The sequence below is a fragment of the Heteronotia binoei genome, chromosome 10 (genome assembly GCF_032191835.1).
Source record: "Heteronotia binoei isolate CCM8104 ecotype False Entrance Well chromosome 10, APGP_CSIRO_Hbin_v1, whole genome shotgun sequence".
Taxonomy (NCBI): domain Eukaryota; kingdom Metazoa; phylum Chordata; class Lepidosauria; order Squamata; family Gekkonidae; genus Heteronotia; species Heteronotia binoei.
In genome coordinates, this window is record NC_083232.1 from 51450104 (window position 1) to 51476742 (window position 26639).

The 26639-nt window shown below is 42.4% G+C and overlaps 1 protein-coding gene across 1 annotated transcript in view; it reads left to right on the forward strand.

Moving 5' to 3' along the window:
• HDAC9 (histone deacetylase 9) overlaps window positions 1–26639 on the forward strand; it is a 689984-nt gene that overhangs the window by 24391 nt on the left and 638954 nt on the right. The window contains exon 2 of the mRNA XM_060248614.1: window positions 19327–19441. Coding sequence (XP_060104597.1) covers window positions 19420–19441 — 22 coding nt within the window. The 5' untranslated portion in view covers window positions 19327–19419. The remainder of the gene's footprint in view (window positions 1–19326; window positions 19442–26639) is intronic.

Genomic DNA, 26639 nt, shown 5'->3' on the forward strand with positions numbered 1-26639 from the left:
GTTGCCTGAGAAGGAGGTATGGAAGCCTCACAGGGTGGTTGTTCAGATCAAAGGGGGGAGAGAAATGAGGAGAATGATGTCAGCTGCTTTGATCCCCCCCCCCCCCCCACACACACACACTGAAGAAAGACTGTCCTTTTTCTTAGAGGCTGCAGGGTTGGCAACTGCAGGTTAGGAACTTCCAGATGGCAGAGATCAGCTTCCCTTGAAGTGTGTGTGTGGGGAGGAATTAATGCCCTCACTTGGGTGGGTGGGAAGATAGCAAGTCTGGGGGGGGGGCACTCGCCCAGAGCCCTTTGGTGGTACCTTTCCAGGTTGGTGGAAAAAAACATGTGCATCTCCTGTTGCAAAGGCCATCTATGGCAATCCACTTTATCCTGTAATCTGGATGGAAATTTAAGAATGACGCAAAAGTGCATTGATTCTGGATCATGTCTTAAGGCTGTAAAGTGCTCAACAAGTGAAGCATCTATCACGTTCTTCATGCGTGATTTGTGTTCTAACATGCATGTGCGCACAGTGTGCATTGTGGAGTCCAAATAGATTTTATTACATGGACAGTGGATTATGTAAATACATTTTTTCGTTGCGGATGTTGTTGTTTCTTTTAAAGATACTCTAAAACCAGAAGTTGGATGTATAAACTTTTTGTTTGTATAGAGAGCGCACAGGTGGAACAGGCACCACATTTAAAGTGCCCTCCCATATTTTTAACCACCTCCTGTTGTACTGCAAAGTCAGATTTAATTAGAAGCTTCCCAATATTCCTGGTCCTTCTAAAACCCATCGTGGGGACTTCATGGCATCCCGAAAAATCCTTTACAACAAACCAGAATTTTCAAACCAGAATATATATATATATGACTGAACAATAACAATAAAAATATTCAGAACACACCAAATCCCTGAAAGAAGAGCCTAAATGTTACATATTCATAAGTTAGTCAATACAGTGTAACCACACAGGTATGAATCTTATAGGAGGACCATAGAATTGAACACCCTACGGCTCCTTCCAATCAGTTGGGATAAGAGATTTACATGGAAAGGGCTTGTTCAGAAGCAGGTAGGCTAGAAATGGTCAATACAGTGTTTCAAGAGCTGCAAGTCAGGTGAGAGAAGTGCTGCTTCCTATCATATACACACATTAATTCCATCCTTCATTCCATTCCCTTGTGGGGAGTGGAGTGGAGATCTAACTTACAGGGAAAACTCCTGGTAGGCCATTGCCCTGGGGAGCTGCTGAGCAAACAGCCAAGCACCCGTAACTCTGCTTAGCACTGCAGGAGCCACTCAGCCTGGCTTGCTCCAGGGCTATGTTAATTTTCCAGTCACGGACTGTGATCACAAACACTAAATGATGCACTTTCAATCCAGTTTTAATATACTTTCCAGCTGGATTTTGCCAGTTTACACAGGTTTGATTCCCTACTCCTTCACATGCAGTAAGCTGAGCGATTTTGGGTCATACACAGTTCTCTCAGAGCTGTTCTCTTGTTCTGTCAGAGCTCTCTCAGGCCCACCTACCTCACAGGATGTCTGTTGTGGTGAAAGGAAGGGAAGGATAGTGTAAACTGCTTTGAGACTCTACGAGAAGGGCAGGGTATACATCCAACTCGCCTCACCGCCACCACATTCAACTCCCCCCGACCTTCCGGGTTACGTTGCCTTGAGCTCAGGGGTGTCCGCAGATCATTCTCCCGCGGCACCATTGAATCAGGTGGCTGGAGGGGCACCACAGACATGGTGCCCCCATAGGAAGACCCTGGAGGGGTTTTCCTTCGGCATGGGACTTTTGCAGGAAGTTAGGGGCACAGTGGCAGCTGTTCCTGTCCTTCTTGCATGTCCCGAGGCTCCATCGCTATGATAGCTGACTGCAGCAGAAAAAGGTGATCGCCCGACTGCCTTCCTTTGCTCCTTTCAATAAGCTTTTGATGTATTGCTTCTCTACCCCAAGCATGGCAATTCTACTTGGCAAGTATGTGTGCTTTCAATACTACTGGCTAATGGGTCGTTTTACATAACAACAAGCGGGCAGCTCAAAGGAAGGGAAAGAGGTCGATTGTACGCCTACTTTTCCTGTGAATGAGGCCTCGAAAAATTAAAGAGCAATCTTCAGTATCGGTAACAATTTGAATTGGACTGAATACAGATACTTAAATCGATCCGGATTATAATTGGATATATGTTAAAGAGACATATATTTGGTTGCACTATGATCTGAACTTAAACGAGATATATTTTAGAGAGATTTGTCCCTGTCGTCCGACTGCAACTGAAATGATAACATTTAAAATCACAGCTGGAGGAGATTTGGAATGACAGACTAACTGGATCTTTAAGCTACTTTTCAATTTGGTTTAAGAGACTGAGTTTGCTGACAGAGAAAAATGGCACTGCTAAGCGAAATGTTTTACAAAAAAGATATACTATGGAGTATTACTTCTCTGAAACAAGATCTTGGTTCATTAACGCAGTTGATTAGAAAGCAAATGGGAGCTTTTATGCTGAAAGCTAGCGAAATCTCAAATCTACATGAGCAGAGTGCTAAAGACATTCTAGTGATGTCTGTGGAATTAGAATGGGAAAGTGATCCACTGCGAAGTGAACAAAAGAAAATCGAAATGGATCCCTATGGTGCAGATGCAAAACAAGACTGGAAACCGAGATTGAGTGAAGAGGGGTAATTAAATATGGAATTATTAATAAGAACTGATGTGTGATCTTAAAAGGTCAAGGGAGATCCTAAGGATGGAAAGGTTTTGTTAAAATGTTAGATAAATATACAGTTAATTTGGATCAATGGTTAAGAGGGCAGACAACACATTTATTTATTTTATCAGGCATATCTACTCTTAGTATGTTTGTTTGGAGAAATTGTTCATACTGAGACAGATAAATTATCATATTTTATTCTTAGCCTGTTAAGGGTAAGGGTATGGGCTCCATATGTTTATCTTAGGATGATATTATTAAATTAACAAGTCTGTTTGTGCCTTTACGATATTTCTTATGTTTACTCTAATGTTGATATTACTAAATTAACAAGTTAGTCTGTGCTTCCAATATGGTTTAGTCTAGCCAGCTAGCTTTCTGTTGAGACTGCTCTGATTTTTTATACTTTTATGTGTTGAAGAAGAATTGTTTAGACTTATATTTTAAGTAATGATTTAGTAAAAAAGATATAAAGAAAGATAAAGATGGTAAAATATATGGGGAGAATTTTATACTTGCGGGTAAAAAATACTGGGTATTTTATCTGGAGGTAGAACTGTAATTGATATATTTGTATTTTTCTTTGTTTTCGTCTTTCCCATTTTGTATCTACCCTTCCCCCTCTATACTGTATCTATGCTCATGCTTCTTTTCTTGTAGGTAAAATCATTTAAAAATGATAAATACTCAACTCCCTCCTCCTAAAATAATTTGTCTTCACCTTCAGCAGAGACATTCTGTTGATCAGGAGGGAAGTGAGAAGTGAACGTTTTAAATATGTGAAAAAACCATTTTAGCCTCATTTTTAACTTGTTTCCTCTAGTATTGCAGTCTGCTTACACAATGTGTAGCTTAAAGATCTCATGGGATGTAATTAAATGTCCACTGAAACTTCAGCAACCTGCATTTGTGTATGGATTTGAATGTCTTGTAGTTTCACCAAAGCTAAGATCTTACCAAAACATGTGGGGTGATTAAAGGTAATCTGTCCCTTAAAAAAAAAAAGAACATGGCTCTGAATGGAAGGGAACATAAATCTTTGATGTCTGCCAGAGCAATATCAGCTTTTCATATGCTTGGATAAAAGTTTGAAGGATTTGCACTTTCCCTATCTTCATCCATAATTCTTGACAAGTCAAATTATCTATAAATAACTCATGCAGACAAGATTATTTATTTAAAAAACATATACCTCCAGAATTTGTCAGCTAAAGTATGATTAGTTAAAGGTTACACTACCTTGTCATAACAGTGCATGATAAAATACACGCTTCTATTTCCTACTCATCTTTAAAACAGGTAAAATGTCCCTTGTCAAAAGCAGTCAAGAGAACTCAGGTGTAAACCTTTTGTTGATGTACAATGGCTAACACAAAAATAAGTGTCTGTGTGGTCTGTTGCATATTTTGGTCCCAGTCCAGGGATTCTCCGGTGCATCAGGATACTGTATTTTGTGCAAAGATCTAGGCAATTGGTCTTGTCTGCTCTGCTAGCTAGTGACTTAGACCCATTACACATGTACATCTTACAGCAGATTTTCAGAAAAGTAAGACTTGACTTCAGATTCTGTGCCCACCTTACTCACCATTCTTTCCCCTACAGTGTATTCTGCAGCTACAATTAACAACCACACTTTTCTGAATTGGAGTGGAATGTCACTTGTATGTGTGGGGGTGGCATCTGATTATTTAAAAAATTATGTAATTGCCCTATCACAGCTGCACATCCAGTGAAGCACCTTCCATCAAATCTTCATGGTTCAGGTTTTGTGCATGGATCTGGCAGTGACTGGCGGATCTGACAGTGACTGCTGTCTGGGCCTCCATTGACAGAGAAGGTTCCAGTAGCACTCCCAAGCTCTTGACCTTGGGCACCGTTGTAAGAGGTGCACCATCAAAAGCTGGTAATAAAATTTCCCTTCCCAGACCACGACAACTCAGGCAAAGGACCTCTGTTTTTTGACAGATTCAGCCTCAGTCGACTTAGCCAGAGCCACCCAGCCACAGCTTGTAACACCAGGTCCAGCTTGCGACACCAGGTCCAGATTGGGATGCAGCCCGACCGGTCATCCATCAGTAGATAGAGCTGGATGTCATCGGCATACTGATGGCAACCCAACCCATACCTCCAGGCAATCTGAGCAGGGGGGGCGCATATAGATGTTAAACAACATTGGGGAGAGCACTGCCCCCTGAGGCACACCACAATTAAGTAGGTGTCTTTGGGATGACTGTCCCCCAATCGCCACCCTTTGTCCCTGACCATAAAGGAAAGAGGAAAGGTATTGTAAGGCCAACCCCTGAATTCGTGCATCAGCGAGATGGTGGATCAGTAACTGATGGTTGATTGTGTCAAACGCAGCCAACAGATCTAGTAACATCAGTGCTGCCGAGCTGCCTTGGTCCAGATGCCACTGAAGATCATCCACCAGGACTACCAGTACTGTCTCTATTCTGTGGCCTGAGTGAAAGCCGAATTGGTGGGGGTCTAGGATGGAAGCGTCCTCCAGAAAGCTCTGTAACTGTAGCTATACTGCCCTCAAAATGATTTTTCCCAAAAAGGGTAAATTCAAGACCGGTCGGTTTGTAGGCCTTCAGCTTTAGCCTCTGCAAAGAGAAGGCAGAAGGAGCTGGGAACGTTGTCAGCAGCCTCGGAGCTTCACAGGGTGAGGACAGGACTGGGGAGGAGGGGGAAAAGAGCCCCATGGGTCTGATCGAAGCCCTGGGCAGGACAGTTTGGCCCATGGGCCACACGTTTTACACCCCTGCTCTAGCCTTTCCTTATAGGGAAAGTGCTCCAACCCCCCAATCATCTTGGTTGCCCTCTTTAGTATTTTTTACAACTCTTCAATGTCATTTTGGAGATATGGTGACCAGAACTATACACAGAATTCCAAATGAGGCCGCACCATAGATCTATATAGGGGCATTGCAATAGCAGCCATTTTATTCCCTACACCTTGTTGTGAGCCGCCCTGAACCTGCCCTTGCGGGGAGGGTGGGATACAAATAAAAAATGATAATAATACAAATAATAAAATGATAATAAATGGTAATAATATTATTATTATTACCTTTCTTAATAACCCCTAACACAGAGTTTGCCTTTTTCACCACTGCAGCACACTTGGTTGATGCTTTCATTGAGCTATCCAGTACAACCTCAAGATCTTTCCCCCTCTCAGTCAACAAGTTCAGACCCCATTAGCCTATACTTGAACTTGGAATTTTTTTGTCCCAGTGTGCATCAGCTTTGTTGTAAAATATTATTTGTTGCAAAATATTACCCTCTAATGAAAAAATGTTGTTTAAATGGTCAAAATATTACTTGTGGTGGTTTTTAAAAAAACAAAAAATCTGTTAATTAGTATTAAAACAGTGGGAAAGTCCAAAGGGAGGTATCAAAGTAAGAAACACTTGACGCAGAGTAATGCCAAAGCAAAAAGTATTATCAAACAAAGAATCTGTACTAGGTACTTGGCCAATGTCTATAGAGAGACAAAGGGATCTAGAACAGGCCCCTTCTTTCTTGGGGGACCGAGACCAAATATGTTATGAGGATGGCCAAGTACTTTTCTTATTTGGAGGTACCAGCTCACAGAAGAGCCTTTATATTAGCTCGATGCACAGTCATGCCCTCAAAAGTGTTAGAAGGGAAATATAGAAAAGTTCCATATGAAGATCGATGCTGTTCTTGTGCTATGGGAGAGGTGGAGTCGATGATTCATATGTTTTTTCGATGCCCATTCCACTAAGCATATAGGGACAGGTTTGTTTCCCCGTTTGTAGTCAAACCAATAGTAGATGCGGACAGGGCGTGTTTGGAGAAACTTTTGGTGGATGCAAGTCCATCTATCTCTAGACAGATAGCTAAATTCTGCCATTACCTGGTGAAGTTCCATACTAAGAAACAAGAAATGGTAGGTTTTGTGTGATCTGTTTGAATTTTAGGTTAAAAACGATTTTATATATTCGGATTTAAAGGATTTTATATTAATTTGAACTGATTCTGGATTTTAAAATTGGTTAAATTATATTTTAGTTATCCCCGACCTGTATAAGTGCGGAAAAGTTTTAAGTATTTTATTGTATTTTATGTATTTTAGGTGGGGTTTTACATGATGTGTTATAATTTTTATATTGGTCTATGACCGTAATAAAAAGTTCATTCATTCAAGTAAGAAACAAATCCATGTGTTAATCACTCTCTTGAACTTGGAATTTTTTTGTCCCAGTGTGCGTCAGCTTTGTTGTAAAATATTATTTCTTGCAAAATATTTGTTGTAAAATATTATTTGTTGGCTCCCTCCCTGGAACACGGCGACCTGGCAACAGTGATCCACACAACCGTCACCTCGAGGTTAGACTACTGTAATGCCCTCTACATGGGGCTGCCCCTATACCGAACTCGGAAACTGCAGCTAGTGCAGAATGCAGCAGCCAGACTGTTAATGGGACTACCTCGGTGGGAACAAATACGGCCTAGGCTGCGGGAACTGCACTGGCTGCCAATTGCATACCGAGTCCATTACAAGGTGCTGGTTTTTACCTTTAAAGCCCTATATGGCCGAGGACCTGTCTACCTTAGGGACCGTCTCTCTCCATATGTTTCCCAGAGAGCACTGATATCTAGTTCACAAAATCTTCTGAAAATCCCTGGGCCAAAGGAGGCTACATTAAAAACAACTAGGGAGCAGGCCTTTTCGATAATGGCACCCCAATGGTGGAACCAGCTGCCAGAGGAGGTGCGGGCCCTGCGGGATTTTAACCAGTTCCGTAGGGCTTGTAAAACCGCCCTCTTTCAACTAGCCTTTTAAGTTGAACTTAGTAGTAACATCAAGCCATCTTTATATATACTGAGTTTGTAGCACCATTAAGTTTTACTGGATTTTAGACTATTTATGTAATTTAATTAATGTATGAACAGTTTTATATTGTTGTTTGATTTTATTGTTGTTGTATCATGGTATGTACCATGTCCTGTAAGCTGCCCTGAGCCTGCCTCGGCGGGGAGGGCGGGGTATAAATAAAAATTTATTATTATTATTATTAAGGATGACAGATTTGAGCATGTTTTTCAGAAAATATGAGAGTTCATGGTTCAGATAGTTGACTTTGTTTTCTATGATGGATTCACTAAATAATGAGATGTTTGGCTATATCTTGTTTGAGAGGTGATGTTTCTGTAAAATGAAAAATGGGAAAAGAAAAATGAAAAACAAACCTTTGCCCTTTCAGTACATTTTCTGTGATGTATTCTTAAGCTTCATTGCAGCTTCTGTTGCTAAAAGTAGTTTAACGACAGATTCTCTGTACTGTAATAAAGGTGTCTCGCTTAGAGCTAACAAGGTTTTTCTGATAGGCAGAAGGCATAATACTCTGTGAGAATTCTGCTGTTTTTTAAAAAATATTCTAATCTTTTAATTAACTTTGAAGTTGTAGGCCTTCAAGAAGTGCTAAGTAGCTGAACACCTCCATTTGTTACCTTAATTAATGTCCAGATATCTTTCTCTTAGGATGCCATCCTCTTTTAATTTCTACTTGCATGTCTATTTGCTTATTTGATATTTCACAACCTTCTCTTCCTTATTCCATTTGTAATTCATAACTGATGCCATCTTTCTTATTTGAGGCTGTATTCAGATGTTATGAACAAACTGGAGTTTATTCATGAGAAGGATTAATCTTGCATATTTCCAGGTTTGTGTATTTCTCACCCATTGCACATGAACTGAAGACTGAAGACATTTTTTGTTTTTATTTCTTTTTGATTTCACTGTGTAAGATTCTAAGTCAAGGCTCATGTAGTCCAACCCCCCCCCCCACCCTGTGGAAGGCAGGAAACTCAAAACTACCCCCCACTATCCCAGTGACCCCTGTTTTATGCCCTGAGGAAGGCAAAAAACCTCCATGATCCCTAGGTGCCTGGAGGGAAATTCCTTCTTGATCACAAAGTGGTGATTGGTATGACCCTGGGCATACAAGAAGGGGTCACAAGAGCTGAGCACTGTTTCATCCCTTCCTACCCCCCCCCTCACAATCTGCCTAAATTCATAGTGAGTAGTCATAGATCAGCATTGCTGTCAGATGGCCATCTTGCCTCTTCTTAAAGACCTTCAAAGAAGGAGCCACCACTTCCCAAAGAAGCCTGTTCCACTGAGGAACCACTCTGTTAGAAACATCTTCCTAATGTTTAGCCTAAAACTCTTTTGATTCCATTTCAACCTCTTGGCTCTTGTCCAGCCTTGAGGGCAACAGAAAACAACTTCACTTATCTTCTATATGACAGCCCTTCAACTACTTGAGGATGCCTATAATATCATCTCTTAGCCATCTCAAGGCTAAACACACTCAGTTATCTCAGTCTTTCCTCATAGAACTTGGTCTGTGGACCCCTCACCATTAGGGATGTGCATTCGGCTCGGCCGAGCTGAAAATACAGCCGAATCAACGCTGATTCGGCTGTATTCGTAACTGGCCGCAGCCGAATGCCATTGCCGCCCATTATGCGGCTCCCGAACGCGGCCGCCGTATTCTCCCGAACTGCTATTCGGGAGAATACGGTACGGCTGTCAAAAGGCGGCTGTCAATGTAAAATCCCATAGAAAAGGCGGGAAGTGGCTTTTGCAGCCTCAATGGAGCTGCTTGCTTAGCTTCCCGCCTCTCCTTAGTCTCCTATAGCCTGCCTCCCTGGGATCAGGGAGGGGGGGGAGGGGGAAGAGGAGCCCCAGGAGCCAATCCAAAGCATGCATTTGCAAAATGCATTGCAAATGCATGCTTTGCAGGGCTGTTGATGTGTACTGTGTAGCTGATGGCCCAGCCATCAGCTACATTGTTATTTTGATCTTTTGCTTACTTGGGTATCCAAGTAAGCAATGTTCTCTGGCCAATCAGAGAGAGCAGTGCTATTTTTTGAAATTGCTCTATGTAGGGCCAGAGAACCTTTTTAAGGAGTCTTCCTGCTGGACTCCTCCATTGCTGTGTTGGTGTGTATGTGGTGTGGGTTGGTGTGAGAGAGATTGTGCTGCTGCTGGTGGCTGGCCCTTGGCTTCAGCTCCTGCCTGCTGCTCTCTCACTGCCTTACCAGAGACCTCCCTGGACTCAGAGAAGACAAGGTAAGACAATTTTGGGGTTCTTGTTTTAGTTTTTGTTGGTAAAAGGACTAGAGTCCCTTTACTTGTTCAGATTTGGGTGGGTGAGTGCTGGGTGGGTAGGGTAGCCTATTTGGGGTTGAGGTTAGGTTCTGCTGGGGGTGGGGAGGGGCCTGGGGTGGGGTGGTTTTGCTAATTTGCCCATATCTTAATTTAGTGAGAGGACTTTTTAAAGTGCAGTGTCCTTTTACTTCTCCTGATTTGGGTGGCTTGGATTTCTTGGGGTTAGGGTGAAGGGTTTTTTTTTTGGGGGGGGGGGAGTTCCTGTATTATTAAAAGTTGAGTTTTTTACTGTTTCATTGTTTGATTTGTTGCTGCTGTGTGTTGTGTTGCTGCTGTGTTACTTTTATCTTCAGGTTATTTGGGGGGGGGTGCTGTTTGGCCTAATTTTCATTGTTTTGTCCCCCTTTTCTGGTTCTGGTTTTAGGGGTGGGGGTGTTGTTGTTGACTGATTTGGCCTGAGTTTTCTTATTGGTGAAAGGCCACTTTTTAAAATCTTGAGTTGGTTTGCTTGGCCTCTTGTGATTCTCTGGTTTTGTTTTGGTTTTTTAAAATCTTGAGTTGGTTTGCTTGGCCTCTTGTGATTCTCTGGTTTTGTTTAGATTGTGTTGTTTGGGGGCAGGGAAGCTGGCACCTGGGTGAGAGACCCAGAGGCAGCAGGCTTTTTGTGGTTTGCCAGCTCTCCCCGTGTTGTTTGGGGCAGGGCTGGAGAGCTGGCACCTGTAGATTGTGTTGTTTGGGGCAGGGAAGCTGGCACCTGGGTGAAAGACCCAGAGGCAGCAGACTTTTTGTGGTTTGCCAGCTCTCCTTGTGTTGTTTGGGGCAGGGCTGGAGAGCTGGCACCTGTAGATTGTGTTGTTTGAGGCAGGGAAGCTGGCACCTGGGTGAGAGACCCAGAGGCAGCAGGCTTTTTGTGGTTTGCCAGCTCTCCCCGTGTTGTTTGGGGCAGGGCTGGAGAGTTGGCATCTGGGTTTGCTGCAGCCCGGTCTGCAGAGCAGACCTTGAGCAGATTGTGTTTTGTACTGCCACGACATTGGCAACTGGGTTTTTATTGGTGCCAGGCCTGCAGGGTTCATAGATTAGATAGAGGGATGTAGTGCTTTTGGGGCCTATAGAGATTCTCTGGTGTGAAGTTAGGTTTGGCTTTGGGTGCCCCAGGAATTGGACCCCCTGGCCCAATCTTTTTGGGACTTGGGGGGGTTGTAGGGGAGAGTCCCCTGCAGGTCCCCTGCAAATTTGGGGGCTCTCCCTCAACCCCCCCTCCTCCAGGCGGCTTCAAATATACCCTATTTGCCATTGATTTCAATGGCCCATAGGGTATAATAGGGCCGTATATTCGGAAATAGCCGCGTATTACCGTATATGCGGCTATTCTGAATACGGCATTCAGAAGTACAGGGGGAATCCGAATTTTTTTTCCCCGTGTACTTCCGAATCCGTGTATTTCCGATTTATTTTTTTTTTGCACATCCCTACTCACCATCTTTGTTGCCCTCCTCTGGGCATATTTCAGTTTATCAGCATCCTTCTTAGGCCCCTTTCACATATGTACTTTACCTTGGATATATAATTGTGTTAAAGTGTTCCTAATTTTTCATACTGCAACTCATTTTCTCCATATCAGGTCAATGTTGGAGTGTCTTTCTTTCTTTATTTGCGTTCTTTTCAGAGCACTTGTAGGACAATTTTATTTTTTAACTAGTTGCGAGTCAGCTTCATTCCATGTGTGAAATGTTTGAATTGTTATTCTTCACAGCAGTGATCTATGTCCCCCTTGAATATCCTACTTTGTATCCATGCCCCCTTCTATCTTTTTCATCTTGTTTCCCCCCCTCTGACACATGGTACACAGACACAGAGAGAGAGAGAGTTTTTAGTTATAATGAAGATATTTGATAATGTGTTAATGTTAGCTAAGTGCTTTTAGTTTTAGATAATCATACATGTGATTAAAAGCAACCACTGACCCCTTAACAATTTTTATTATTATTATTCTGAGTCTGGATTAGTTTGATTATTTTCCTGTAAACCCTGAGCCCGAATCTCCAAGTCTGTCTATCTAGTACTGCTTATATGGTTATTGCCTTAAGCTGAAGTTAGAATCAAAAATTATTTTAAAATATTTTACTCGGTATTATTTCTCTTGTACTTGATTATTGTGTGTGTGAATTTTGCCACTGAGAGCCTCGTCAAATCATCCCTTCACTTGCAAAAAATTCCTACTTTACTGCCAGTTTGCTAATTTCTCCAGCAGCACACAATTTTTGTGTCCCTCCCTTGTCTTTTCCTGTCTTTGGTTTTATCTTTTGGTTTATCCTGTCTTTCATCCTGGGCTACCTTTACTTGGAGTGATATGCAGTTACCCTTCGCTTGGAGTGATATGCAATTTTCAGTAGGTGGCAGTAGGGAAAACAATTTCACATTATTTTGCTGTAGATTTTTTGGGATGTTCTTTTGTGTTTATTTCAATGGACTTTCATCAGTGTGTTACTTAGAATGGTGCACGATAACACATGATATGTAGCCATGTTGTAGTAGTCTTTTTTAAATAGGGTTGCCAAGTCCAATTCAAGAAATATCTGGGGATTTTGGGGGTGGAGCCAGGAGACATTGGGGCGGAGCCAAAAGCAAGGGTGTGACAAGCATAATTGAACTTCAAGGGAGTTCTGGCCATCACATTTAAAGGGACTGCACATCTTTTTAAATGCCTTCCTTCCATAGGAAATAATGGATAGGGGCACCTTCTTTTGGGGCTCATAGAATTGTACCCCCTGGTTCAATCTTTTTGAAACTTGGGAGGTATTTTGGGAAGAGGCACTAGATGCTATACTGAAAATTTGGTGCCTATATCTCAAAAAGCAGCCCCCCCCCAGAGCCCCTGATACCCGCGGATCAATTCCCCATCATTCCCTATGGGAATCGTTCATGGAGGTGCATGATGGCTATGGGGGAGGGGCTTCCCCCACTGGCCAGCTGGCTGGGGGAGGGGGGAAGCCTGTAAAACTGGGGGATCCCCCTCTGGGACCTGGGGATTGGGAAGCCTATTTTTAAAACAAGTGACGTGTTGGGTGTTCATTCTGTTTAGTGCTAAGGTACAGTATTACTAGTGTGCCTACACAAATAAAAAGTGTGCGTGTGTAATTTAAATAAAAAGGTAAAAGGCAATGTGATGGCAGCATTGATGACATCACTGACGTTTGCTACCATTGGATTTTAAAACTGGATTGTGACTCAGTGTGAACAGAAAAACAAGCAATTTCTAAAGCAGGAAATGGTATGAAAAAAGGATGAGGTGCAGACTGCTTGGTTCCAAAACTTGAAGACTGACCACACAGGAGATAGGGAGTAAGGCCTAGGTCCAATTGGCCTTCCCTGCCACCGCATGTTGCAGTGGCCGTGCCAGCCACAAACAGGAATGCTGAGGTGGGCCTACCCTTGGTGAGAAGATACTGATCCCCCCCTTCCTGCCCTACCTCACCCCCCAGTGCTCCAACTGAGGCCATCACCAGACAGGAAGAGGCCACAGGCAATGGGCACTAAGCCTCTGAGTAAGGTATAGAGGGGGGTAGGGTTTGTCTTGTCCAGGCACCTCATTTTTAAAAAACAAAAAATAGACTCCACTTTCTACTTCAGAAATGAACAGAAGAATAATTTGAGAATTTCTGTTTTATATATTTGCCTGTTAGTTGCTTTTGGAGGTTGCTGTCTTCCTCACCGTGCTGTTTCTGGAAGAGAGAAATTTGTCAAATGGGGACCCTTTCTCCTAATGTTCCTGACAGCGAGGGTCCCTTCTATTTAGGGTGGTAGAATCCCTGTGAATTTCTTCCCAGCTGCAGAGGGGGAAAGTTGCAGTTGGCAAATGTGTTTCCCACTGGACCCAGCAGAAATAGGAGGATATAAGAAATATAATAAGAAAATAAACTTGTGTAATAAAATAATAACCATAAGCAACAAATGTGGGAAAGGTGGGTTATTTTTCATGCCCATCTATGGTGCTTTGCAGGTGCTGAAATTGCTAGTGCAGAACCATGGGCTTCAGCTGCTTTGCTTGTTAATTAAACTGTTTGTAAAACCTACCAAGAGACTGCATTGGCATGTCATTTGCTTCTTTCCAAGCAAGCTAAACAGAGTATGTTTAAACCAGAATTTATAAATGAAACAGAATGTGCTCCTCTGCATTAACACATAGAAATACAAGGTTTGCTTTTAGTGGGTCCTGAAAAATACATTCAGAAAGAATTCAGATTTTGTTTTCTGGGTTTGTGGATAAGGAGCCTGGGAATGGGGATGGGACGACCCTCCCCCAACCAAATTAGATATGTACTAAGGTTAGTAATCACATCCTCTCTCCTCCCTTGTACCATCTTTAATTTTAAGTTGAGTTAAATGTGTTTTTTTGAATAGGTTAGGCATTGTATATTATGTTGCGAATTTCTCAGCTAGAGATGTGAAGGCCTGGAAGAAAACTGGAAAAATTGACATTTTTTTCCAACAGATGTTGGAATCTTTAGTGTTACCAACTCCAGTGTGGGAAATACCTGGTGATTCTGGGGGTGGAGCCTGAAGAGGGTGGGGCTGGGGAGGGGAAGGACTTCAGTGGAATTTAATAGCATACATCCAACTTCCAAAGCAGCCATTTTTTCCCAGCTGAATTCATCTCTGTCACCTGGAGAAAAAGTTGTAATAGTGGGAGGTCTCCAGCCACCACCTGGAAATTGGCAAAACTAAAACATTGGACACAGCACTTGTTAAATATTTTCTCTTTTGGAATGAGGTAAATGTCCCTAAAACAAAGTTCTGCTCACACTGAGTATGTAGTATGAAGATTTTTGGCACAAAACAATCTATATCTTTACAGAACAATAATGTATTCTGTCAGACATGTAGATGATATTTTCATGGCTATGCTTCTTGGTTAAACTTGACTAATTTTAACCACAATATGCTGTGAAGTATGTGATAACATAGTATCAAGTGATTCCGTGTTTGAAATAAAGTCAGTACCTAAATATGCTGCTAGTCTTATTGTAACTATCCGAGACTGTTTCTGTCCTAATATTATATTTTCTTATATTTCCTAATAATTGTTCAAGATTTGCAGGGGGTTTTTTTCTTCAGATAGTTAAGATAGCATCTTGGGTTCAGCAGTTTGCAGCTGGTTTTCTGGTACTGAGTATAATTGCAGTTTTGCCGTTTGAAAACCAAGAAAACAATATTACTACATTTCAGGCAGAACAATTTCCTATGCTAGCCTAAATTATAAATCATATATGACACCTCCAGAGTGTCTACAATAGTATGATAAGTTTAGATTTCATCAGAAAGTAAGTACTGCATATATTTCCATTTCCTCTCAAAATATCTGAAGTGGAGTTACCCCTTCTAAACACTCTGCTTAGGATGCCACTGAAAGGTTCTGAGAGCTGCCACCCTACATCATTCTAGAGTACCATGATCACCACTTATACTATATTTTGTAGTGATACAGCACCATGAAATGAAATGTTTTTAAATCATTTTAAACTGCAGCTTTTTTATTGGTTAAATTGTAAACATGAATGTTGTTAGCCGCCCTGAGTCCGCTTGCGGAGAGGGCGGGATAGAAATTTAAAGTAATAAATAAATAAATAATAAATAAATAAAATGTCACATCTCTGTTCTTCATCAGTCCCTGTTATTGTACCTTTAACTGTGACTTTAGCTATAATAATTTGCTGAAGATAGTTTTTATTTCTAAGACATGAAAAACTTAATCAGCTGATTCTTTGAAATTTCACTGCTGTTAAAGGTGCAGTTACAGGAATGGGCTGAAAAGTTGGCTGCATAAATTGTAAACGAGTGAATAATTTTTAGTAATTTGTTCTTGATTGAGTTCTATGTGACTTTTGCAAGAAAAATATTATATTATGTAAAGCATACAAATTGTAAGAAGCTTTTGAAAAGTAAATATTATACAATGAGATCAACTAAAAAGTCTTTGTATGGTTGCAGAATAAGCCATGATAGAATCCCATGAAAATATTATTCAGTGTCATTTGAAATATGCCCCCAAATTTGATTTATAAAGAAGTTCTATGCTCTTTGAATGATCGGGAGAATGATATGTCTTTTGAAATGGTTCCAGTTATAATTTTGCAAAACATATGGCTAACAGTGCAAAGAATTTCTAACACTTGTGTGCAACGTCTAGTAAGATTCCAAGTGAATTAATGTATTTAATTATTTTCATTTATAGTCTACCTTTCTTACTGGGATTCAAGCTAGATTACAAGTGCAAAAGAACTGTTAATCAGGATGCCAGTTGCAAAAAATGACCACATGAATGATAACAACACTTGAATCTAACAGCAAAGATTTCTAGTACATATTTTAGCGTGGATGGGACTGAAGAATTGGAAGGAAAAAGATCCCTAATTAGGGTTGCTACCTGCCTGGAATGCCCCAAAATTATAACTGATCTACAGACTACAGAGATCGATTCCCCTGGAGAAAATAGAAGTTTTGTAGTGTAGACTCTGTGGAATGACATTCTAGTTAGGTTCCTTCCCTTCCTGAAATTCAGACCTCTCAAGGAATCATGCCTAAATCTCCAGGAGTTTCTCAAGCTGGAGTTGGCAGCCCTAACCTAACAGAGGTCACCTTCCAAGCTGATAAATACAATTAGTTTTATAGTAAATCCCAGTAGGGACTGAGTTTTCAAAACATGAAAGGCTCAGGGGCTGCATTCAGATGGACAATTTGGCCCGACACAGCCACCCCCACATTTAAAAGGCGCATTTACACATGTACATCTGGGCCCTGAGCCGCAAACACACCCACCTCATCTCTGACCAGCTCAACTCCACCTCAAAAAGCCTCTGGGTATTTCCTGGTGGAAACCTCTGAAGCACTTGCATGGTGTGTTCCTGGACTGTCTGAATGGCTGGGGTGTGCCATGCAAGTGTCTTTTAAGCACATGAGTGGTGTGACCACTCCTCCAGTTGTGCACAGCCAGATGTGTGCCGTCTGCTCATGGCTGGGCATCTCAAACTGTGCTGGCTTTTTAAAGCCAAGAGGTGGCCGCTGCAAGCTGTTCTTCCGAATCCAGCCAGGGAGAAGCAAACAGAAGGGTTTCATGGAATTCTTATTTGCCTTGCAATGCTTGCAATATTTACATTGCATTAATTTTTAAAACATTTTCACTCTGTCCTTTAATCCCAGAGTTGCTCACCACAAGCATTAAAAATAAGACAACACATTAAAAATAAGGCAACATGCACATGCATAGAGGCTGCACAGAACAGCAGATAAAAATACCCAAACCAAAAATCAAGCCTTGGTTGATGGGAGCAGCCCAGTGTTAATGGGAGAGCCAGTTTGGTGTAGTGGTTAAGTGTGCGGACTCTTATCTGGGAGAACCGGGTTTGATTCCCCACTCCTCCACTTGCACCTGCTAGCATGGCCTTGGGTCAGCCATAGCCCTGGCAGAGGCTGTCCTTGAAAGGGCAGCTGCTGTGAGAGCCCTCTCCAGCCCTACCCACCTCACAGGGTGTCTGTTGTGGGGGAGGAAGGTAAAGGAGATTGTGAGCTGCTCTGAGGCTCTTTGGAGTGGAGGGCGGGATATAAATCCAATATCTTCTTATATCTTCTTAATCCTCTTAAATGCCAAAGGTCTGCTGAAATGCCAAAGGTCTGCTGAAACAGAACAGCAGCATAGTGTAGTGGTTAAGAGTACTGGACTGTAATCTGGAGAAGAGGGTTTGATTCCTTACTCCTCCACATGAAGCCTACTGAGTAAACTTGGGCCAGTCACAGTTCTCTCAAATGTCTCTCAGCCCCACCTAGGTATCTGTTGTGAGGAAAGGAAGGGAATGCGATTGTCAGCCACTTTGAAACTCCTTCAGGTAGAGGAAAGGGTGGTATAAAAACCTTCATTATCAACTGTAAAATCACTATCAAGAAGGGAACAAACAAGGTATTCTGCAACCATCTTGCCACTTTAAGGAAGGCACTCATTTTGTTAGCCATCCATTGAATCTCTGAGGGTGGAGTAGAGTTTCCAACCTCCTGGTAGTCGCTGGAGATCTCCTGGTATTCCAGCTGTTCTCCAGAAATCCCTCCCCTCTCCAAACCCTGCCTTTCTCAGGCTTCAATCCCATAATTTCCCAGGTATTTCCTAACCTGAAGCTGGCCACCCTAAGGTGGAGGGCAGAGAAAAAAGGACTTCTATGGATTACCTCAGTACTCCATTTGGGAAGGATTACATTACAGGTGGTCTTTGAGGCATTCTAGATCCTATACTATTTAGACTTCAAAAGGTAAAAAGATTATTTGACTTTTGTTCAGAAATTCTCTGAGTACTTTTAGTATATGTGTATGTTTTCTTCGGACCAGATTTTGCCTTGCCTTACATGTGTAACTAGTGCCTGAGTGTGTGACTAAGTGAAAAATGGAGGAGGTGCCTCTGAGTGGAAAATGGAGGATTTGGGTTTTTTTACTATTGTGTGAAACAGAGTGTTGGAGTAGATGGGCCATGGGCCTGATCCAACATGGCTTCTCTTATGTTCCTTTGCACATCTCTTCACCATCCCTCACTTCCATTACCTATGGTGTAAAGTGGATGCTAAATGTTATCCTCAGTTTCCACAATTTGACTTTTCCTAAATTATTGGGAAGGGAATAGATTTCCTGCCCGTAAATTATCTGCTACTGTAAGGTGTTTTTGTCTGTGGAAAAGAACATTCCTGTTTTCCCCTTCCTACTGCAGCCCACTGAACAAAATGCTGTTCCTGGGCCACAGGGGACCCTCATTGCATGAGAGGCAAATTGGAGAAAATTACTCCACTCCTTCCATTAGCAGAAAAATTAGTCTGGATCCAACTCAGTATTATAGTGCCTGGAGAAATAGTGATGGCCACCAGCACAGATGGCTTTAAAAAAGGCTTCGACAGATTCATAGAGGGAATATGCTGGTCAGTAGCTACTCTCTATGGTGACTAAAGGAACTTCCACATTTAGAGGCAATAGGAAAGACCTTGCGCTTTGTGCCCTGTTTTTGGCCATCCAGTGTACTATGAGTGCTATGTAGGGTCATCAGCTCCAGGTTGGGAAATTCCTGGAGATTAGGGGTGGAGCCTGTGAAGGCTGAGGTTTGGGAAGGGGAGAAACCTCAATAGAGTATAATGCTAGACAATCCATCCCTTTAAAGCAGGCATTTTTCTCCAGGGGAGCAGACCTCTGTAGTCTGAATACCAACCAATAGTTTTGGTAGCTCAGGCCCCACCTTTAGGTGGGCAACCCTTATCACTGTGTGAAACAGGCTCATGGACTGATCCAGTAGGGGTGGGTGGGTGGTTGCATTCTTACGACTATACCCTGACACTGGCAAAAAAAAAAAAAAATCACAGCTTTTGCCACAGGACAATTTGTGCTTTTATGTAAAATACCTGTGTACATACTGTCTTTTCCTTTTTGTTTATTAGATTGAAATTCCAGGTCATCATCAATTGGGTGAACCCACTGGAATCAACACTCTCCGAATCTGATCTCTTTTTGTCATATCTTCGTCAACAGCAATGAGTTCCACAACACAACCAGGTCTGTTGGTCTTTGTTAGCCTTCTGTTGGTATGCTGCCTCAAAATTTGTGCATTCTTAAAATAGAATAGGGTAAGCAGTGAGAATACAAACCAGATTTCACTCTTATTCAGATGGAGAGAGAAACACGACCAAAGAGAGAGAAGAAAAACCCTTGTGTATATTTGGATAGTCTAAATTAAGCACCTCACTTGAATCTGTATTGATTAATTCTGTTGTAACTTGTCTATAGAATTTTCTTGTGGCCTCTCTGGAGCCAACTGTCACCATCAGTGTAAACTGTTATTAATTGGAAAAGTTGTTTTATTCTTATTTGTACCCTGAATGAATGAATGAATGAATGAATGAATGAATGAACTTATTTTAGACCAGCAAACAATTAATAAAAATCCAAGTCATAACAAATAAAGGGAATACAATTATAGTGTAAGATATCATCTAAAACAGGGCTGTTATGAGGGCTGGATCGGACATAAATGAGACCTTGTCAGGCCAGGCCATGTGTGCCATAAAATGTAATGCCAGGCGGCAGAGATATAAACTTTATAAAGGATACAAACACAATTAATTATTTTTTTAAAAGGAAAGTTAAAATAAAGCATGCTTAAAACATTAGCACTTGGTCTTAAAGGTGCTTTCTTTGTATCTCTGCCATGGGATCTAGGGAACTGGGCAAAGGAAGCTCTGGCTCTTTCCTAACTTTCTCAGGGGACCAGGAGGGGGAGGAGCCTCAACAAATAAAAGGAAGAGAGGCTTGGCTCAGTAGCTTTGCTGTGTGATTGAGTAAGCCTGGCAAAGTAAGCTCTCCCTCCCCCCACTTCCTCCCCAGGGGAAGAGCCTTAGTCAGTGGAGAAAGCAGAGGTTTTGCTCTGTAGCTCCTCTGTGATTGAGCAAGCTGTTATGCAGAAGGAAGCAAGAGAGCGAAAGAGGGAAGCAGACAACAGCCAATTGTTCTCTTCCAGATTTAAAGCTTTAAATCTAGAAAGGAACAGCGATGACTTCAGATCAAAGTGCTCATCTGACCTCAGCCTAACAGTGGCCTCCTAAACAGAGCTGCAACCTTCTAAGGCCACTGGAGTTAATGGGATTAGAAAAGTAATTGCTTAGAATTGTGTTGTATGTAAGACAGGGGTAGGGAACCTTTTTTCTGCCAAGGGCCATATGGATATTTATAACATCACTCGTGGGCCATACAAAATTATCAACTTAAAAAACAGTGCTCTGCCAAGGGAGAATGTTTCAGACCAGCAAAATTAATGCAAATAATTGTTTTTTTTATTTGAAGTCATGTGGGGAGAGCCTAATCTGGCGCGCAGACACACACACGGCCTGCCACCCTAGGCAAATGCATAGGTCCAGGGCTTTTTTTGTAGAAAAAGCCCAGCAGGAACTCAGTAGCATATTAGACCACATCCTCTAATGTTAGCATATTAGGTCCCACACTCATTAGCATATTAAGCCACACCATCTGGGATAATCAATAAATAAAGAAATGGGAATAAAGGGGAACAAAGAAATGGGGGGGGGGGAAATGGAAAGAAAGAGAAATAAAGAAATGAGGAGGAAACTTACCTGAACTGTGACAGTAACTTTTCCAGGCCCTGCAGCAATTCTGGCTGGCCAGCCAGGCCCCTGCCAGGCTGCTGCACAGTACATCTGGGCCCTGTGATCCCTGCCTGGCCCTGGGGAGGCTGCTGCACAGCACAGCTGAGCCCCACAATCCTCACTGGTCAGCCAGGCCCCAGGGAGGCTGTCACATGGCTCGGTTCGGCCTAGCAATCCCCGAGGGCCACACCGAGTGACCTTAAGGGCCTCATATGGCCCTCGGGATGGAAGTTCCCCACCCCTGAGGTGAGACAAAGAAGAAAAGGTGGAAATTAATCCTTCATATATTTGAAGAGCTTGACATAGTTGGGTGTGGTAACAAGAACATAACTCTGAAAACACAGGACTTTCCTCTTCATAATCCTTTAAGAATCCTTATAATGGGAAAGTGTGTGTGTTTGCATGCCTGCATGTGGATCTTCTATAGTAACGAAGAGGGAATCTGCTCCCAGAATGGAACTTTCATTTACCAGTATGGAATATGGCTACTTGTCAGTGACAGCACATGGTGCAATTCTAGCAGGTATGATGTATCTGTATTTCAACAATTTCTGTAATGATATTAAAAACTATTTTTAAATTGAAGTATATGACTAATGGATATTGTGTTTGCGACCTCTCATTAAGTGGTCTCTAGTTCAGAATGTGTTCTGCTGCAGTAACAATGGAATCCTAAATAGCGTTATGCCCTTAAAGTAAATGAGCCTAGAAGGTATAACCATGTTTAGAATTAGTATTTCTAGTCTTTAAGTTGTTACAGGACTTCCTTTTTTGCTTTTAAAGTAAGAGAATAACATGACTACTCTACTGGAAATTTTAAGGCTTGTCTATTTAGGCTTTGTGCAGATAATTAGGATTTAGGCATTAGAAAAGAAAAAAATATTTTGAAAGCAGTTAAAGAAGAAAAGCAAGAGTGTGGGGCTTTTTAATTTTTTTTTTGCTTTACCACCTTGGGAATGTTCTTCAGTTGACATTTGAGAAGATAATCTTCCTGCTGAACACCTTGTGTTACAATTGCTTATTTAATTGCATTTAGAAAAGCACAGCAAGGAATAATCAGAATTCCAAACTTTACATATTTATAGCCACATTATTCTCCTGAAATAAATGGGAGAGGCCCCAAATGGTGAGTATAGAATTCACTTTAGTTACAAAGTAGATGGGTGGTATTGAAAGCATATACTATGGTTTGTATGTTCTTGGGATTGGGTGGAATAAAAAGAAACCTGAATGTAATAAAAAATAAAAAAATGATTTTCCTGAGAAGCAAGAACCTTTGTTTTGCTTACTTGTGTACATAGGGTTCAAATATCAAAGAATTAGCTGCAATTTCATAGCATGTAGTGGCTCCCCAGGAGGAAATGAATGGTTTGGAGAGTGGAATGTATGACATTGTATCTGTCTGAGGCCCCATCCTTCCTCAAATCCCACCCTTTCCAGGTTCCACTCCTCAAATCTCCAGGAATTTCCTAACCTGGAGTTGGCAACTCTGTCTCCTTCCCTTTATTTGCCCCTCTGACTTTCCATCTCCTCTCCCTTCCTGCAATCTCTACCTAGGAAAGCACAGTCTTTCTCCACAGTGTGTGCGAGTGGGACCAAAGCAGCTTACATCATTCTCCTTTCCCCCCTTTGATCTGAACAACAACCCTGTGAGGTAGGTTAGGCTGCAAGTCTATGACTGGTCCAAAATTAACTAGTCAGCTTCTACAACAAGAACCTGGTCTGGCAGACCCTGCTCTGAAGCCTGAATTCCTATGCCACATTGGCTGTCATAGGGGAACTGCTGCTGAACAGTAGCAAGCAGCCAGGCCTAGAGTAACCAACCTCCAGGTGGAGCCTGAAGATCTCCTGATATTGCAACTGAACTCCAGACAACAGATCTCTCTCCCCTTGGAGAAAATAACTGCTTTGGAGGGTGGACTCTATGGCATTATATTCAGGGATCATTTTGTAGAAAAATAGGTGGTAGAGCTCATCCAGGGATTGTTATGCAGCTGCACCTACTATTCAATGGACAAGGTGGGAAGGAGGAGGGGGAACCGTCAGAAAGGTTCAGGAGCTGTGCTCCTGTGAGCTCCTGCTGAATTCAAGGCCTGATTATATTCATCTGAGGCTTCTCCTCTCCCCAAAGCCTGATCTTCTCAAACTCCACCACAAAATCTCCAGAAATTTCCCACCAACCTGGAACTGGCATCTCTACTCAGGATTGGCCCCAATGGGTTCTCCTTCAAAGGCCTTTAGTGATACCTTTCAGACCAACAGCCTCTCTGATAATGTTGTTGGTCTTAAGCACAGGACTTCATTCTCTCTTTCTCTTGCTTTGCCTCCCCCGCATTCTCCCTCCCTCCCTCCCTATCCCTGTGTGTGTGTTTGTGTATCTGGTCTGCTGTTGTGGGATGACATTTCTTTCCCTGTTTCTGGCAGTTTCTTTGGCTCTTTCCCTCCTTCTCCCTTCCTCAGCCAATTGAGGGAAGGCTTTCTCTCCTCTGTGAAGCAGAGGCACAGTCCTTGTCTGTCTTGGGGCTGGAGGCTGGGGGTTGCTCTCAATAGAGTTTGAGTGACAGACAGCTCAGCTAATGGGAGAGTAGGTGAACCATGGCCACTCTGTCTGGAGAATTATATTATAGGGGAGTCACTGTATACTTCCAAATGGTTATAAACTTCAAGTTGTTAGAGATCTTCCACTATTGCAACTGATCTCCAGACAACAGACATCAGTTCACCTGGAGAAAATGGCTGCTTTGGAAGGTAGACTCTGGCATTTTACCCTGTTGAAGTATCTTTCCTCCTCAGACCCCACCTTTCTCATCCTCTTCCTCCAAAATCTACATGTATTTCTCAACTTGGAGCTGACAATTCTACCCCTCCAGACTTTTTTTAAAATGTGAAAACAGACATGTCCAGAGATGCTGATGGGTGTGTTCTCTGAAACTTTTAATTAATGTATGCAAAATGTATGCATATATTTGCAGTTTCTTTAGTTCTGAGGCAAGCATGACTTCATTTGTATGCTGAAGTGTGCTGCTTTCACTTCTAGCAATTACACCTGCAGCTACATAGCTTAATTTTTTAAATTATTATTATAAAGAGTGAAAGCTATTAAACCTCCACTCAGGACAGATTTTTAATGAAGTATAGGTGTCTGAAATGACCTTTTTGCTTGCAGACAGAGAGTATTCAGAGTCTGTTCCAGCCATGAGAAGCAACCAGAGAGAGAGAGAGCATAAATAGCAACCCCCCCCCCCCCCGGTGAAACTATCTTCCAGGTACAATATATGGTTCTAATACTTAAATACAGTCATGGGGAAAAGGTAAACTTGTATTCTTCCTTCTTCATACTGGCATGTCCCTCATTATTTCTGTGTGTGAGCACGCTGCAGTATTCTGTATAATCTTTGTAATAGCTATTGAAGCATAAGATCCTTTCACAAAATTGGTGCATATGGACTTGATAACCATCTGTGTCTACTTGGTTAAGACTTCCAACCAGGACTTTTTTTTCTGCGAGAGCTCACAGGAACAAAGCTCTGGCTGGACTGGCCAGGATTCCGGCTGGCCTAACCTACCATGTGGCAGCCACGTGCTCCCAGGCCAAGTTGTGTGGCCTAATACGCAGATGAGCTCCTGCTGGGCTTTTTCTACAAAATAAGTACTGCTTCCAACTATAGTTCTGTGTAGCATGTGAGTTATATTGCTGTCAAAAGTGGGTTCCATTATAGAAAGACTGCAGATCTGTGGATCCCAGCTGTATCTTCCCCTCTACCTCCTTTTCCTTAACTTCATCTTCTATCCACTATTTTCTAGCTTCCTTGCTTTAATGATCTCTGCTGGCCTTTCTTTTAGAACTGTTGTTGTTATTGTTGTCCATCATGACCTACAGATACGTTCCTGCTGTCTTTCTGATTCTTGCACTCCATTCACATACTCCTGCAGCTTCTGCTCTCTACTTTGTGTTAGTAAAATCTCAGCCAATATTTGGAAGACAGTTCACAGTGTAAGATACAACAGCCAACCTGGGAAGAAACTCAGATGAGCTTGTCCCTGGTCTAGCAACATCATTTAGGAAACCCCCACCTCATTCTGGTAATCTCAGTGTCAGGTATTCAGCATTAATGTGATTGGCAGTTTGCCCCCGAATCCTATACAACCATATTTGATTTTCGAAGAGGAAGCTTCTAGGCAACAAGGTAATACATTGAAAGAAGGGGTAAAAAGGGCCAAAGCATTTTAGGATGCTTGGAAATCATTTAAAACCCTTTAAAAATTGAAGCCTTGCCTGAAGTAGGTAAACAAGAAGGGGTACAGTGTCAAGGAGTTTTTTTTAATTGGATTGTTTTTATTATTGTGATAAGCAGCCTTGAGCAGGGCTTTGAAGAGCCAGCAAAGAATAAAGCAAATGTTTAATAATGTAGGCAAAAGATAGAATGGGCATATTGCTAAAGATGTTAAGATAAACATAAAGAAATCATAAAAATACATCAGAACTAGGAAACTTAGGGAAACTGGGGGCATCTTAGGCCGAGTTCAGATGCACATAAACTGACGAGATGGGCATGGATGAAAGCCAGATGCATGTTGGATTTTATGTGGTTGTCCAAACATCAGCATCTGGCAATGGTTGTTGGCTCATTCGTGTCCTGAACTGCCACGACTGAGACGTGGACCTTTTTGATAGTACATTAAATCCGGAATAAGAATGCTTCCGACGACTCCCGCACATACTTTCTATGTTTGAACACTCCATTGTAGCTGACTCGTCGCGAGCGCACATCCGCTTCCCTGCGAGAGTCCAGTCCAAATGATATCATTGTGCCAGCAATTGTTAACTCAGCCTTCCAACCTTCTGAGGTCGGTAAAATATGTACCCAGCTTGCTGGGGTGGGGGAAGTGTAATGACTGGGGAAGGCAATGGCAAACCACCCCGTAAAAGGTCTGCCGTGAAAACTTTGTGAAAGCAGCGTCACCCCAGAGTTGAAAACGACTGGTGCTTGCTCAGGGGACCTTTCCTAAATGGGGGGGAGGCAGATCGGCCACCTTTGCCTTCTTCCCACCAGGCGGAGAGACGGCAAAGAGAGTTCCTGTGCTTTCCCCCATTTAAACACCCTGGTGGGGTGTTCATTTTTTTGTGACAGTCTACGTTGTTTGATGCCCATTCCTGCTTTTACTCTGCCCCGTTTAAATGGGAGGGGGGGAGGAAGATGACCCACCTTTGCTGTCTCCCCGCCAGGTGGAGAGACAGCAAAGAGAGTTGCCGTGCTCTGCCCCCATTTAAACACCCCAGCGAGGTGTTTAAATGGGGGGGGGGGAGATCACCCACCTTTGCAAAGAGAACTCCTGGGCTTCCCCTCCCTGGTCGGGTGTTTAAATTGGGGGGGGGGGGGGTAAATCACCCACCGTTTCTGGCATCTTTAAAAAAAACAAAAGCAAACCAAGCACGATATCCCACGGTACTGCGTTTGCGCGAGTACCGTGCAGAATGCCATCTCAAAAAATGAGGTCCAGTTGAGACCTCTGACCAACGCTGCTTAGAACTGAAGGATGGAGGGATGTCTGATCAGGAAATTCGTTGTAAAAAAGCTGCGAGGTATAATAGC